The sequence below is a fragment of the Sciurus vulgaris genome, assembly GCF_902686455.1.
Source record: "Sciurus vulgaris genome assembly, chromosome: 11".
NCBI lineage: Eukaryota > Metazoa > Chordata > Mammalia > Rodentia > Sciuridae > Sciurus > Sciurus vulgaris.
Window position 1 is genome coordinate 47,247,167 of NC_136472.1, and position 15,415 is coordinate 47,262,581.

Here is a 15,415-nt window from a genome sequence, read left to right on the forward strand (position 1 = left end):
AGGACAGTATTTTAGGAAACAAAGAATTAAAAAATTGAAGAATATTATGCTGAATTCAGATGACAATTCTCAATTCAGTTGGTAGAGAGGACAGCAGAAGTTTTAGGTTGGTAGGAAGAAATGGTATAACATCAATGTCCTTGAAGCAGCTGCCTCCAGGCATATAATATTCCTTTTCTGAACATTAATTTATATTACAAAGGTTACTATATTCTCAATCTGTAATTCAAAAAGAGAACCTTATACAGATGATCAAAATACAAGGTGAACTGTAACGAAGGACAAAATGCATGTATCAAACAAATACTATGAGAATCCAGATGACGAAGCAGGGAGACAGAAGAGGTCAAAACATTAATTGTTAGATTAAGCTTTGTTATTGCACATTGTTCTCTAGCCAGTTATCTTATAATAAATACTAGCATGCTGTTTGCGATATTTTTACTTAACAAATGGATAGTGTAACCAATATTCTTAAAGTTTTTTTATGCTGCTTCTAGAAAGAATTTGCATTTGAGTTAACGTTTTTGCTTGTTCAAATTAAGGTGTTAATAGGAGGGTAAACATAAAGATTTATAGGTAATGAGAAAAGCATATATTCTTCTAAAGACCTTTGGAAACTTTTAACCATTCTTGCATTACCCAGAGGAATGTCTGCTCCTTCTTGAAATACCACAGTAGAATAATAAAGCAATCTTCCTAGAAAACCAATCTCTTTAGATGGTCTAAGGCCCAGAATGACAATGTTGTATTGTCTCTCACCCCAAGTAGAGCAGCATACAATTTGTCTAGAATGTTTGGTTTAACCACTATAGGCTAACAACTCATCAGATTCATCAAATGTCACATCATCAATGTTGTGTACAATGGGAAACAAGGATATCTTAAATCTCTGCCAAAATTGTTTTACCATGCAAGAGTTGGCATCATTTGCTGCCTGCAGCACTAGAGTTTATTTTCCTCAAATTTTCTTCTCTCTCTCTCCCTAGACAATGTGTACTGTTTAATAGATTCCCTTTGCTCAGGGACTTCCAAGCAGGGATAATGGTCGAAACTGAGCAAGCTCTCCCACTGCTGAACATAAGCCATGGTTGTTTTGCATTTTCTTAGCACATTAGGAAAAAATTAAATGCTTGCTATTTATAGGAAGCACGAACATTGCAAAGTACACATACATTGAGCCATAACTCTTAATCCCTAGTGAAAATTAAAATAAAATACTCATTGTCTCTAAATCTCAATAAGCTGTTAAACAATATGAAGAACATTTGCAAGCTGCAGGAAAATGGAAGAGTAGGTACGGATTTTGCTTTCTCAATGTGATCCAATATTACCATTTAAGCAAACTGATTTTAAAGTAATTTAAATATATCCCAAACTGATAGTCCAATATATTGCTGAGCCTTTAAAGAACAATTTTAACTTCCTTTTTCTACTAAGGAAATAATTGAGTAATCCAGAAGACATTTTCCTAAGTGACTGTTTGGTTTGCAGAGAGCATAGGCAAGAAGTAGAACAAACCCTCAAAGATATCTGTGAGAAATACAAAGTCCAGTGGTCCATTTTCAGAATATAGTATTTAGCCTTAAATGTGAAATGGGGATGTAAGAAAGGCAGCTGGAGAGTAAATAGAGCAGAATGGAAAGTTACACGCAGTTGTTTCACACAATAGCACCATAGTCTGTCAATGTGGCAGATTCAAACAAAATCCATGCACCTCAACAGTCCCTTGACAAACAGGTGCGGAGAAAGGGTTGGTCTAAACAGCAGAAATAGAAATCTCTCTGTTAAGAAATAGTAGCTTAGGAAAATTAAAGTAAAAACTTTAAAAACTTTAAAAATTGCATTCACCTCAAGAACACCTTCCTGTCACACAAGTACAAAAGCAGGTGAGAACAACTAAAGGTATATTTCTTTAAATAACCCAATAAGACACAGTAAAACTTAGATGACATTTAGTAAAACTGTGAACTCCATAGTATTTGGCCAGTGAAGAACCAGGGGAGGGACTTGCACACTAGGGGATAAAATACTAATTGTAACCATTCTGGGGATCCCTGACCACCAGGCACTCCATCTTCAAGATGATCATTCAAAGCTTTGCTTTCCCTGTACCTTGTATCTCGGTCCCTTCTTGATGTTTGTGTGTGCTTCTCACAGTATCCAAGATTAAGCATGATTAAGCATGATCTCTCTTACCATGTTCTGGTCTTTTTCCATAGAATATTGTGAGGCTTCATATATTAAAATAGCAGAGCAACTTTTTCCTAGAAGAAACTAGTATGGACTTCTATGATGTTCTTGAATATGACATATTTAATATATTATATATAATTACAACAAAACTGCAAGAAATCAACATCAGAGTTTCTCAAAGTGTTTAGCACCAAACATTGACAGAAGAAAAATGTGTGTGGGTTTATTAAAATAATACACATGCGTGGACTTTGTCCTGCCCTACTGAAGAATACTATGTGGACATAGAACCTAACCATAAGCAAGTTCACTGACTAATCTGGTGATTCTTAGTCATCTTTTGAAAACCATTGGTCAACATTATATTGATAAGAAATACGAACAACAAATTCACTTGACAGAGTGTCAAGTTAGGAAAAAGCAAAATTAGCACTGGAATCTATGTCTCTCCTATGCTATTCAATCTAGGATATGTCCAAAATGCAGGAATTCCTACCAGCTTTCAATGAGGTGGCTAAAAATCACAGAATCTTGGAATGGAAAGGGATGCTAACATGATTACTCTTTTTCTTCATCCTAACACTTCATTTTTTGACCCTGTTTCATCATGATTGTTTTTCATTAATCTAACATACTGATAGTACCCCCTGCAATTACTTATTCTCTTTCAGGTACTTTAATAAAAAGTTCATTTTTATCCATTCATCTGTTGATGGACAACTAGGCTTGTTCTGTAACTTGGCTACTATGAATTATATCACTATAATCATGTCCATGCATGTATTGTTACAGTTTGCTGAGTTTCATACTTTTGGATCAATACCAAGGGGTAGTAAAGCTGGGCCATATAAGTGTTCCATCTCTAGTCTTCTTTTAGGAAACTCCATACTGATTTCCATAGTGGTTGACTTAAATATTCTTTCTTTAGATGTTTTCAACAGTTGTATATAGTTTTGTGCTCTAAGTTAGCATTTAAGGAAGATATAGCCTATTTTAAATTAGTTTTTGAAATTTTCTTTGTTTACTTTTTGAGTTTTTTCAGTGAATAAATTAATTAAAATATTTAGTTCTAAAGCTATAAATCCATGATAAAGGACATTTAAAAAATATCTAAGCAAATGGAGAGGCATCACAGGTTTATGGATTGGAAGAATCAACATAATATGAAGATAACATTTCTTCAGAAATCAATCAATAAATACAGTCCTTACCAAAAGTCCAGTTGGCTGATTCACTTCATTGACACCTGATCCTATCATTTATATGGAATTGTAATAGACCCAAAATGGCCAATACCACCTTGAAGAGGAAGAATAAAGTTACAATACTCTAAGTTCCCAGTTTCAAAATTCTCTGTAAAGCTATAGGGATCAAGAGAGTGTGGTATTGGCAAAAGGGTAGACACAGATCAAGGAAACAAAATTCAAAGCCGAAAAATACACATATTTATAGTCAATTACTTTTTCACAAAAGTGCTAAAATAGTTCAATAGAGAAAGGATATTCCTTATAACTAATTTGTAAAGACTAAGATAACTGAATAGCAACACACAAATAATGAAAGTAGAACCTTACTACACATGATTCTTAACTAATCATTCAAGATGGATCATAGATCTTAATAAAGTAATAAAGTTAAAGGAAAACATACAAAAGAAAGCTTTTTGTTCTTGGAGCAAATATTTCTTTTTTTTTCTTGTTGGTAAATGCTCACGAGAATCTACTTTTGAACAAAGTGACATCAATGGGTGGGGTAAAAGAAGTGGAGAAATGGGAACTCTTGCACATTGTTAATTGGAATGTGAAGGAGGCAACCACATTGGAAATCGTTTGTTCAAAAGCTAAGCATGACTTAACATGAAAACCCAGTTATTCCATTTATAAGCATTTAAGCAATGGAAATTAAAACATGTGCCCATGCAGAGATATTTATGTGAATCTTCATAATGTTATCATTCAGAATAGCCCAAAAGTTGAACAATCCACATGGTACCAAACAGTAAATGGATTAAAAGCAAAATGAGAAAAAAAAAAAATCCAAATGATAGAATCCTACTCAACAATAAAAAAGACAACTAGTGAAACATACTATAGCATATCTGAATTAAAACCCATTACAATAGGTGTAGGAGATCAGATTTCAAAAGATCACATTTCATATATGATCAGTTCATGTAAAATTTATTGAAAAATGGAAATCTATGCATATGGAAACTATGTTTGTGGTTGTCTAAAACAGATATTCACTGTGAAAAAAAAAGTTGTAGGATCTTAGGGAGATGGAAATGTTCGAACACTAGATTGTAGTAATGGCTGGACAATGGAGTAAATGCAATGAGTCACTAAAATGCACACTTAAAATGGGTAGGAAGTATCATGTGTAAATTTTATCTCAATAAAATTGTTTAAATAAAACTATCATGTTTTTCACAAATAACTTATTCCATTTTTTGTTTTAATTCATTCTAATTATTGATAGAGCATAAGTCTCTTCTGTTCATATGTATAAATGTTAACTTAAAATATCTCCTCCTTTGGTATAGTATATGAGGAGAGTGATGCAATTATTTAGTCAATCAAATTTGACAGCTCTATTAGCCTTTATCAATATCTTCATTCAATCTGAGTCCAGCGAATCTTTTGCTACTCCCTTGGTCATTTGCTCTCAACTCTTTCTGTTATTGGCTTCATTCAAGTACGTATTTCAACTTACTTTCAGTATTTTTAAAATTTCAAGATTTTAAAAATTATTTGAGAAAAAAAATTTTTAAAAAGGAAAGAATAAAATTGCTAACCAGTAATTTTGTCAATTAAGAACATTAAGATTAAAATTAAGGTACACTGTCACTGAGTAGCATTGATTTAATTCTGAATGGAGAAAAGTCATAGGAAGGAATATGCCAGAATTCTAAAATATACACAAAATTTATAGAATACAAATGAGGAAAATGAGTAAAGAATTTTTTACTGTGCTTTTTATTTTTAAACAAAAAATGTTTTACTTTCTTGGTCATTTTAAACATTCAATGAAGCAAAACCAAGTTGGAACTGAAATCTCTACCTTGGTATAGAATCAGGTTGGATGAAGATATTTTTATATTGATATATTACAGTGGAAATGATACATTTTACAATCCTTAATGAAATTCAGAATATTCTGGGTAATTTAGACAAGTTCAGGGATAATAACATTCACCATTCCAAAGATAATCCCACTTTTATTTCTGTAAGTTGTAAGAAGTTGATAGATTTGGACTCTGAACAAAGGGGAATCATAAAAAGAAAGTTTTGGTTTCTCAATGCTTTAGATTAATCATAACCCAGACTCTCTAGTTTAGAGTGATCACAGTCCACTAGTTTTCTTTAGAAAGTTTAGCAGTGAATAAAATTACACACCAGCTTATTGATCAGTATCACAGTCATACATCAGTATAAATATGTATTCTATAATAAATGAAGGTTTCAACTAGGATAGATTCCCTGTACCCTCTGTCAATCTGACACCCCAATTGTACATCATCAACATTAGAGACTTAGAATTTTCCTTCTTTAAAATGCAAATACAGTGGAATAGAAGTAAAAAAAGAAGTTAGTATTGCATGATAATACAGAGATTATGCTTAAAAGCAATGTGTTTCAAATTATGAACCACAATCCTTAGGATAACCTGGATTGGAGTAGAGTTGTTAGGAACATGTTATACAAAAATAGAAATTCTATCCAGTTCTATTCATTTAGAATATCTGGAGTAGTTGCTCATAATCTTAATTTTTCAAAGCTTTTCAGATGGTTTTATGACCATTTACATATGAAATCCATTGTTAGTGAAAGTGACCTGTACTTTAGTATCTTGGGTGATAGTACTTTGCAAATTTTCTCTAGATAATACAATTCTAAAGACAAGGCTAAGAAACATTGGTCTAAAACTTGAAAACTGATGTTCACACAAGTTCTACTAATTCCTATGGCTTACATTGATTGATTTTATTTATTTATATTATTCTTTTGGCCTACAACTGCGACTGAATCTACAACCTCTGAACACTGTGCACTCTTTGCACTAGAAATTGTAGCTGCTTGTAATTAGAGACACCAAACCAAAATCTATTGAGGTCAGGTTAGAGAGAGAGAATTCTTCACATTTGTGGTAGTGGAGGCAGTTTTGTTTTGTTTTTCTGTTTTTTTGTTTTTGTTTTTGATGCAGGGATGCTGGGGTTCAAACTAGAGGCCTTGTGAATGCAAGGCCAGTGTTCTGCCATGGAGATATATCACCAGTTCTAATGAAGGAACAGTTTTTAAGGGATTCAGACCAGGATCAGTAGTGAGCAAGTGATGTTTGAGAGACTTATTGAAGGCAGAGGAGTTACTATAGATAAAGAAGGAGAGATAAATAAAGAGCAAATAATAACATGATTTTGAAGACCCAACTCTTAAGTAGGAAATGTAGATCAGAAGAGTGCTTTGGGAACATTCACAAATCACACATAACATTCTACTTTTGTGTCTAATAAGAACATGTTTTTGTATAGTTTCAGAAAAACACACCAAAATACAAAATCAGCCTCCTTAAACTAACACCATGATTTTCTCACTCAATTGGACATAAACATTTGAAACATTAACTATTTCTCTAATTCAATCCAATCTTAGCTTGGGAATTTAGAGCCCCTCACTTTCTAGGTGTTAGAGAACAAACAGATAAGGATGGTAGGAACACAAGGTTAAGAGAATAATTCTATAAAATGGGTCCATTGTGCTGATACCCACATGCTTTATTTTTCAAGAACCAATTTAATTGCAGCCCTACCTGGTCTAAGTGGACAGGATATATCACATTTCTCAGCAAACTACCTGTTATCAGCAACGAAATGATTGCAGGAAAATATGTTGATAAGAGGAACCCAAGTTACATTGAAAGGAGAGACTTTTGTGACTCTTTCATAGACTGTATTCTGGAAGATAAGGATAATTTTTCATAAAATCTGTAACAATGTTTGGCAATGAATCCCATCAGAATAGCTCTGTATGGACCAAGGGGACCTAAAGTTGTCATGGCAGTGGGTACTTAAAAATCTCATGTCATCTTGCCATCAGTCAAGAGTCAAGAGGTGGACCTAGATGGGATTCTCTGGAAACTTCTCTAGGATCCACCAATAAGATTGGGGTACAGGAGAGGCACACTGTCCCTCTGCTCTCTCAGAGGACCCACTCTTTCCCCTTGCTTTTTTCCTATCCCATCAATAAACTCATTTCTGTTTCTGTGCATGACTTGTCTGAAATCTTTCTGATTTGGTCAAAATAATAGGGGTTTGAGGGATAGGTCTAGGCCCTGCCTCAGTTTTTTGGAAGGCTCCGGCTCTGTAGTCCCAAATTAATATTTGGATACATACTTCATTACTTTCTACACTGTATTCTGTCTCTGTACTACTCTCATATTTTTTGCTTCTGAAAATCTTATTACATTGTGAAAGATCTATATATTCTTCAAACAAAAGGAAAAATATTCCTTTCTCTGCTCAAAGCCTTTTTGACTCTTCCCTTAGAAACAAATTGCAAAATATTTAATTTCTGCTACTAGTAAACTTGGTGTCCTAAATTACATAGTGTTTTACATGTTCCAGTATACAAAGATTTGAAGACAAAAGTGTTAAGCAATCCCTCTTTCTAAATCCACTTTTGAAGCCAACCGAGGAAAAAGATATGGCATGATTTATTTATTTTTCTCTCCCCTTTATTTCCTTTCTCTGTTGCCTGGGTTCCTTCAGGTATGAATGGTCTAAGTGCACACATTTCATTTTGTATTGAAGCCTAATGCAATTGGCTTTTGTTGTTAAATCTAGGCATGATAGATCAATCAGCTTAATTTTAACATACTGAAATTTTAAAGAATGAAAATTTCATTACAGTCTGTTATCATTTGAAGGTTAAGAATCCCCCTGCCATTATATGATGTCTTTATAGGATTTGGTTTATTTGCTTTAGGTGATGAATATTAGAATCATATCCCATGTGTATGTGTGTGTCTGTGTGTGTGTGTTTGATTCTGTTTTTTAACACTTTAGTGACTTCCTGTCTCTTGGTTGTAGAATTGAGGCATGTTGCTGAATCTGTGGTCACCAACTTAGGCCTCTAAAATCTCCCTAATGAAACAACTACCTCATTCATATCTAAAGAGAATTTGCATTATCACATTTAGGATTTCAAAGCTTATATAGTAAATATTACATGTGAATAGAAAGTTTCATGGAGACATGAACAAGAATTTTTTAAACCTTTATGCCCTTGTTTTCAAACCACTTTAAGTGAACCTTACATCTTGAGAATCACACGCAATGGTACTTGGATTTTCTTTCTTTGTTGACTCAAGTTGAGTGTTTTCATTGCTTCCAGGAGCACTTTGCTGCGGCTTGAGAGAGGCAGAGAGAAGGAAAAAAAGAAAGAGAAACCATTAAAAAACAAGATAAATTGACTTAACAAACGCATTCACATAGTCATTTTAAAAGATGTTACAAAGGCAGCATTGCACTAAGAGAAAAATAACAAAATAGAAATTTATATAAACGAGAAATCTTGCAATTGTGTCTCAAAAATTCTTAACATTGAAGTAAAATACTTTCTTCTAAATTTTCATTGGTGATGTCTGTTGGGATTAATTTCCCATTTAACATATTCATTTCTTATATAGTAATATTTTATTTTCAAGATCCTGGACCCTCAAAAGTCAGATACCTGTTCTTTCTCTTTATTTAAATCCCTAGCATATCTGAGAAAAGCATACTTCATTTTTCTCAATAAGAAATAAAATGTTTTGTAATAGTTCATAAATTACATAGAGGATTATATTCACTCTGTTGCTTCACTAAGTTAAGTTCTTCTTTATACCTCTGGGAAACCTAAATATAATTCTAGAATTTATCTCTTTAGGAACACTACATTAAACAAGAATTTTCCTGGGTTTTACCAGAGAATGGTATGCCACAACTAATGTATGTAAATATCACTGTGGATAGGTCTAAGATTATCCACTCAAATGTAGATGTGTTTCTCAGGCAGAGCTGATTTAAATATGGTGTTACATTCATCAATGCAGGAGGGGACTTCTGAAGGAGAGATAAAAAGTAATTTCAGTAAATGCTATTTCCTGAGTCTGAAACTTTGATCACAGGGGAAAAAGAGAGGAGATATTTAATCACTGGGAGCTTAAGAAAACCAAGAGTAAGATGCAATCTTTTCAAAATGGTAAAACTCCCTGCTCTGCCCCCCCCCCCCCCCCACTCCTCCTTTATCTCTTTCACTTCTCTACTGGTCTCTTTTCTATTTGGGGGAGGAAACAGAATGAAATTTACCAAATTTTACTGTGTGCGTCTACAACTATATCAACATGAATCCCAATTTTATGTATAACGATAATGCACTAATGAATAAAAAAGAGAGAAAAGTAATAGACAGGGATCAGTGGAACCACTAGGGGAAGCAAGGGGGATGTACAAGGAAATTAAATTGATCAAATTAAGTTATGTGCATGTGTATGTCACAATGATTCTCACTATTATATGTAATTAAGATACACCAATAAAACATTTAGAAACAAGTTTAAAATCCACCCAGGAGTTTCATGTAGCTTAGTTTCTACATAACATTCACCAAGTTTCCCCCAAGCAAGTACACTGTTTAACAAGGGAACTGTCTGACAGAAAAAAAACTTTATAAACATAAAGAACAAAAATAATTAAGACTGATAGAATATTAATGCAAAACAGAATGTTAACAAGGCTAATAGAATATTAGAGAAATAATACCAAAAATCAGTCACATTCACTAAAATAGTTTCTATTTTAAATCACCAAGATGTTGGACTTTAGGTAAATTGATCAATCTATTAATTAATTTCTTTTAATAATTACCTTAATTTCATGTGTTAAAATCTTGAAGCCCCTTAGTGTTTTACCATCTCTTATTACTTCTTTGTCTACTGCCCTTGCTTTTTAAGAACTCCTAACTTTAGTCCTACCTTGGTATCTACTCTAGGAATAAGGAAGTTCATGGAAAAGTGAAATTTCCTCTTCCTAATACCATTGAATTTTTTTCAGGAAACTTTAAAGGTAGCATGTAAATTACTACAATGAACAAGGTGGTGTTATATGCTAGATGCCTTTGGTAGGTTCAAAGAGAAGTTGGACGCTGTTTGTGTGTTCATAGAGTTTACACAACCCATTACTCACTTAAATCACTTTACTATAAACCACATTAAGTACAATGTACTTGGGGAAACAAGCATAGTAGTATGATTTTGAGGGAATGAACATACTTATTCATTGTAGTTATTTATCTACATAGATAGATACACACATACATACTTATTGAACCAATTCATTTGGTATAATAAGAAAAGGCATTTAAAATGTATCTCTGGATGGTTAAGTAAGAATGGGGAGCCTTTCCATGTGAGGGCAATCATTTAAGAAAAGACACAAAAGAAAAAAAATCCAGTGTTAGCATGTGGTTTTATAGGGTAGGTGCATAGTAAAACTGGAAAAAAAAAAAAAATACTGCAAAGTAGAAAGCTACAGAATTGTAGTACAAAGATCATACTTAGTTTAGTAACCCAAAGGTGGTCCCTTGAATATTTTGAAACATTTATGAGATGGCCAGAACCCTCTTATCATGATGTAGTATCAGAATACAAGGAAAAATAGAACAGGAGAGCAGTGGAGGAATAAATAAGTCATTAAAATGACCAGAAAGATGGTAACAAGGGCTGACTGAGTTGTCAATACTGATAATTTAAAGCAGATTGGACAGGGATTATATATTGAGAGCAAAGGTTAAAATTGATGAAATTTGATGAGTTCTAGAGAAACAGAGAAACTGGAAGAAAGACAGGTTTGCAGCAAGAAGTGTGACTTCATATTTTCATTAGAGTTTAAAGCATTTGGGACTCCTAAATAGACAGGTACTATTGGATAGCAACATTAAAAAAGAAAATCAATTTTAACAAGAATCAAAACAGCTATTTATTCAGCTAAAATGTACTGAACATCTACAGCCTGTCTCCCCATAACCTCCAACTTACAGTTGCTTTGAGGAAACAGGTTAAAAACAATAAAAGCAATAAATAAAACTAGCACTGAAGGAAAATCTCCCCTGGCAGTCACAACAAGAACCACAGCTGCAGAACTATGAGGAACAGATTAAATCACACTAACAGGAAAGGGGCAAGTTTAGTGTATTTTGTTTCTACTGAACAATCAAATAACTGAATAAATAGTCCCAGCATTACACTGGAAATTTCTTTTAATATTTAACAACATTTAAGGAAATGGAAAAATATATTCTTGCAATAGTTATTTTTATTTCTCAATGTCATCTCTCAGTCTTAGTCAATATTTACATGCATGGGTATCTGACGTAGACATAATTTTAGTCCCCATGTTTTAGTACTATCTTTGCATAGCTAACATAAATGTCACTGCCCTTATATGTTTTTATCTATGATTTATAGGTATAAAATTCATAGTGTATACTTGGAAAACTATGATGTGCTTGAAGATTTGGACAGTTTTCCTTTTGGGGTTATGTGGATAATTTTGTGATCAACCTTCTTGATTCCAGAGTCAATGGATATTTCATATCATTCTTTCCCTTGATTTAAACATCTGCCTCACCAAATAGGCTGGGAGTTGCCAAAAGGGTAGATACTATTTCTTTCTTTTTTTTTTTTTTAATTTACTCTTACATTTATTTACTTATTTGCTTTATGAATTTTGTGTGTGTAGTACTGAGGAATGAACCCAAGGGCACTCTAACCCAGGGTTATATATTCAGCTCTTTTTATTTTTACCTTGAAACAGTTCTCTCCAAGTTGCTCAGACTGGTCTCAAACTTGCCATCTACCCACCTCATCCTCTCTAGTAGCTGGGAATAAAGAAATGTGCATCATAACCAGCTTGGATATTACTTCTTATTCATCACTGCATTCTTGGAACCTAGTGCATATTTTGCAATTTCTTTTTGTTTACCTTTTTGCTTTCATTGTTTATTCACAATGTGATTCTTAGGATAAAAAAGGTCAGAACTGAATCAAAGGAAATGTACATATTTATGGTTGGAGAAATCTATCCAAAAGATGACAGTTTTAATTACTCCAACTATGTAAGTCCACAAATATTTGCTATGTATACATTCTTTAAAAAGTGTTTAGAACTCAAAGATTGAAAAACATAGTTCTTTATCTCCAAGTGCACCTGTTTGCTTGTCTGAAAATGTTCCTCATTCCTAATTACTTCTGATTTCTTTCTTTAGGATCACCCTTCTCTCAAGGTATGGTATGTCTTAAAGAATGTGTTCTGTTTCAATTCCCTATCCTATACAAAATATGAATATGTGATTCAACTTAGGACATTGGTAGCTTCATCACTGGAATTTAATTGATGAAATTAAAAATGTTTTTATAATGATTAGGTTTATTACTTCTGGTTGGAAGTCTTGTCCCAGTTGTTTCTATAATAAAACCCTTATGATTCATGTCTTTCTGGAGCAGATTTGGTTTCTGCTTCCCCCAGTCTTATTTCTGAAATTCTTTCTTGATTTTCTGATTTTCTGATGTTCTACCACCAAATCCCCCCCCTTTTTTAATATGGGCAAATTAGCATTTGTTGTATGTAACTAGAGAGGGCTAAATAATGTGCAAAGTCAAAGATGTAGTTGAAACTGACAGCACAAGGTAAGTGCTGTGATAGTGGTGTATCATGGAACTAACCAGTGGTGTATCATGGAACTAACTAAGCTGGACAAACTCAAAAGAGGTTCATTAATAGTGGAAATGATATTTCACGGTGTTCATCATATAGCTAAAGATATATCTGTATGTGTAGGTGCACATTGATACATTTTCATGCTTGATTAATTATATATTCTCATGCAAATATTTTATATTTATGAAAATGTCCCCAGATTTTGGAAGTGAGGTAGAGACAAAGAATATGGCTGGAATGAAAAGTTTTACTTATTATCTAACTATTCATTGGCCTATTTACCCATCTATAATTTTGTGAGACTTTGATGTTTTGGATGAAAGAGCCTTTATCTTGCTATGCTGGCAAAGAGAAAAGGGAAAGAATAATACAACTTTCCTCCTCCATAAATTTGCCAATATCTTACCCTGTTCTCATCAATTAAATAACTGAGTTGTCTGATTTTCCACATTTTATATTAACTACTGAAGTTATCTCACTTAATTTTGTTTCAGAATTAAAATAACATAATTACTTTTAACAATGGAAAGAAATTATATATTACTTCACCAGTGTGAGCACTGATGCACAAAATTTTTAATTTATTTAAATAAAGAAAACATAGCATTTAATTAAAGTACTGCTCGCCTTTAAGCATAATATATGTATTTCTTAATATAGTCTTTTGCTGTCAGTGAGATGACTATTGTAAAAAGAAAAGAAAGCAAAATGAAAAAAAATTAAAAATTTATTGAATTTGATGAATAAACTTCAGAATTTGAAAGAGTTTGGGGAGAGATAATGAATTTTGTAGTCAAAGAAACGTGGATTCCAATCTTGGATTAGCACTTAGATGAAATAGGGCTTCAGACAATTTATAGATTTTTGCAGGATTTCTGTTTCCTACTGCTCCGTTAAAGGAGGGCAAAATCACTTAAGTTGCAATATGCTTTTTGATGTTGTCATTTGTTTCAGGGGAGGAAGAAACTGAATATAAAGCAGTGTCTGGTACCTTCTAGGCAGCTATTGCTTGAAGATTTATTGTTTACTTGAATAGAGACTTCCATCCTAGTCTGGGAAAGTATGGCCCCAAAATAGAGTAAGCTAAATGGTGGACACAGGCGGTCTCCAAGTTATGCCAATATCTTATAACAAAAGATGGAACATTACCTTCTCTGGCAAAATATATGATGAAATTAAGGATCCTGAGATGAGGGAATTGCCCCTTTTATTATTCAGCTTGAGCTACCAAAATGAAACACTGTAAAAAGGGGGACTTAAAACAATAGCAGTCTATTTTCTCACAATTCTGGAGGCTAGAAATCTTAGATCAAGGGATAGCAGAGTTGTTTCTGTTAAGAAGTTTATTTCTACCTTACAGTTGGCCACCACAGCACTCTATTCTCACTGTGCCAAGAAAACAACCTCTCTGGTTTCTTTTCTTATTAGACATTGATTTTGTCAGACCATGCTCATGCTTCTATTTCCACTTAACATTTAGTCCTAATTGCTCCTATAAAAGTCCTGTCTCCAAAAATAGAGTTATTTTGGAAGTTTTAGAGGACAAAATGCATTTCAAAGCACTTTGGATTATTCACATGGGTATAAACACCATTATGAGTGTCCTTATAAGACAGACAGAGCAGTTTACAAACACACAAAAGAAAGCAGAGTAAAATATGGAGACAAAGGAAGGAGTAATGTATCCATAAGCCCCACAATGCCCAACAGCCTCCAAAAACCAGAATAGATTCCTATCTAAGTCCCCAAAGAGGATGCAATCCTACCATATTTCAGACTTCCAGATTCCAGACATGTGAAACAATATGTTGCTGTAACATGTAGTCACCATGCTTGTGATAAGTTGTTATAGCAGTAATAGGGTAATAAAACAACTACACCCTCCTGTAATTTAGAATGGGCTAGAGATTCATTTTCCCACCTTTGAAGGTACTTTATGATCTCATTCAAGAAAAGCAATTTATTATTCCTTTCATAGAATATCTCTTGTATTTTGTGATTAAAAAAAACAAAGCCTAAATCTTTTAAATGATATTCAGAATGCATATTAAATATCTAGAAAGCCTCAATTAAAGAAACTATTTTATAAATGGATAAAATTAGAATCTCCATTCCAATACTGTCAAGCCAAGAATTACAGAATAAATGAAATATCATAGTCCTTTCCATGTATTTTAGAAAAAAGAGTTGGTATGCATACCACATACATGTTTTCTAATTATCTTGATTTTTCTGTAGTGTGCATCTTTTAACAACAAAAAAAAAAAAATGAAAGAATTTGGAAGAGGTGGTATGTAAAGCTCTTTTCTTAGAGGTGGGAAGCTCCAGAATAATTTTCAGGGAGAGAAAATGTAGCTAACAAGGAAAAATCGGGTTTGTTTCTGGACTCACAAGTGTCCTCATAGTGATAATAATTATGCATACATAGGGATCTAGAGATAGACTGCATATATAAGATATGTATCA

The 15,415-nt window shown here is 33.2% G+C and overlaps 1 protein-coding gene across 1 annotated transcript in view; it reads right to left on the bottom strand.

Moving 5' to 3' along the window:
* LUZP2 (leucine zipper protein 2) overlaps positions 1 to 15,415 on the bottom strand; it is a 535,025-nt gene that overhangs the window by 15,148 nt on the left and 504,462 nt on the right. The window contains exon 10 of the mRNA XM_079101896.1: positions 8,509 to 8,601. Coding sequence (XP_078958022.1) covers positions 8,509 to 8,601 — 93 coding nt within the window. The remainder of the gene's footprint in view (positions 1 to 8,508; positions 8,602 to 15,415) is intronic.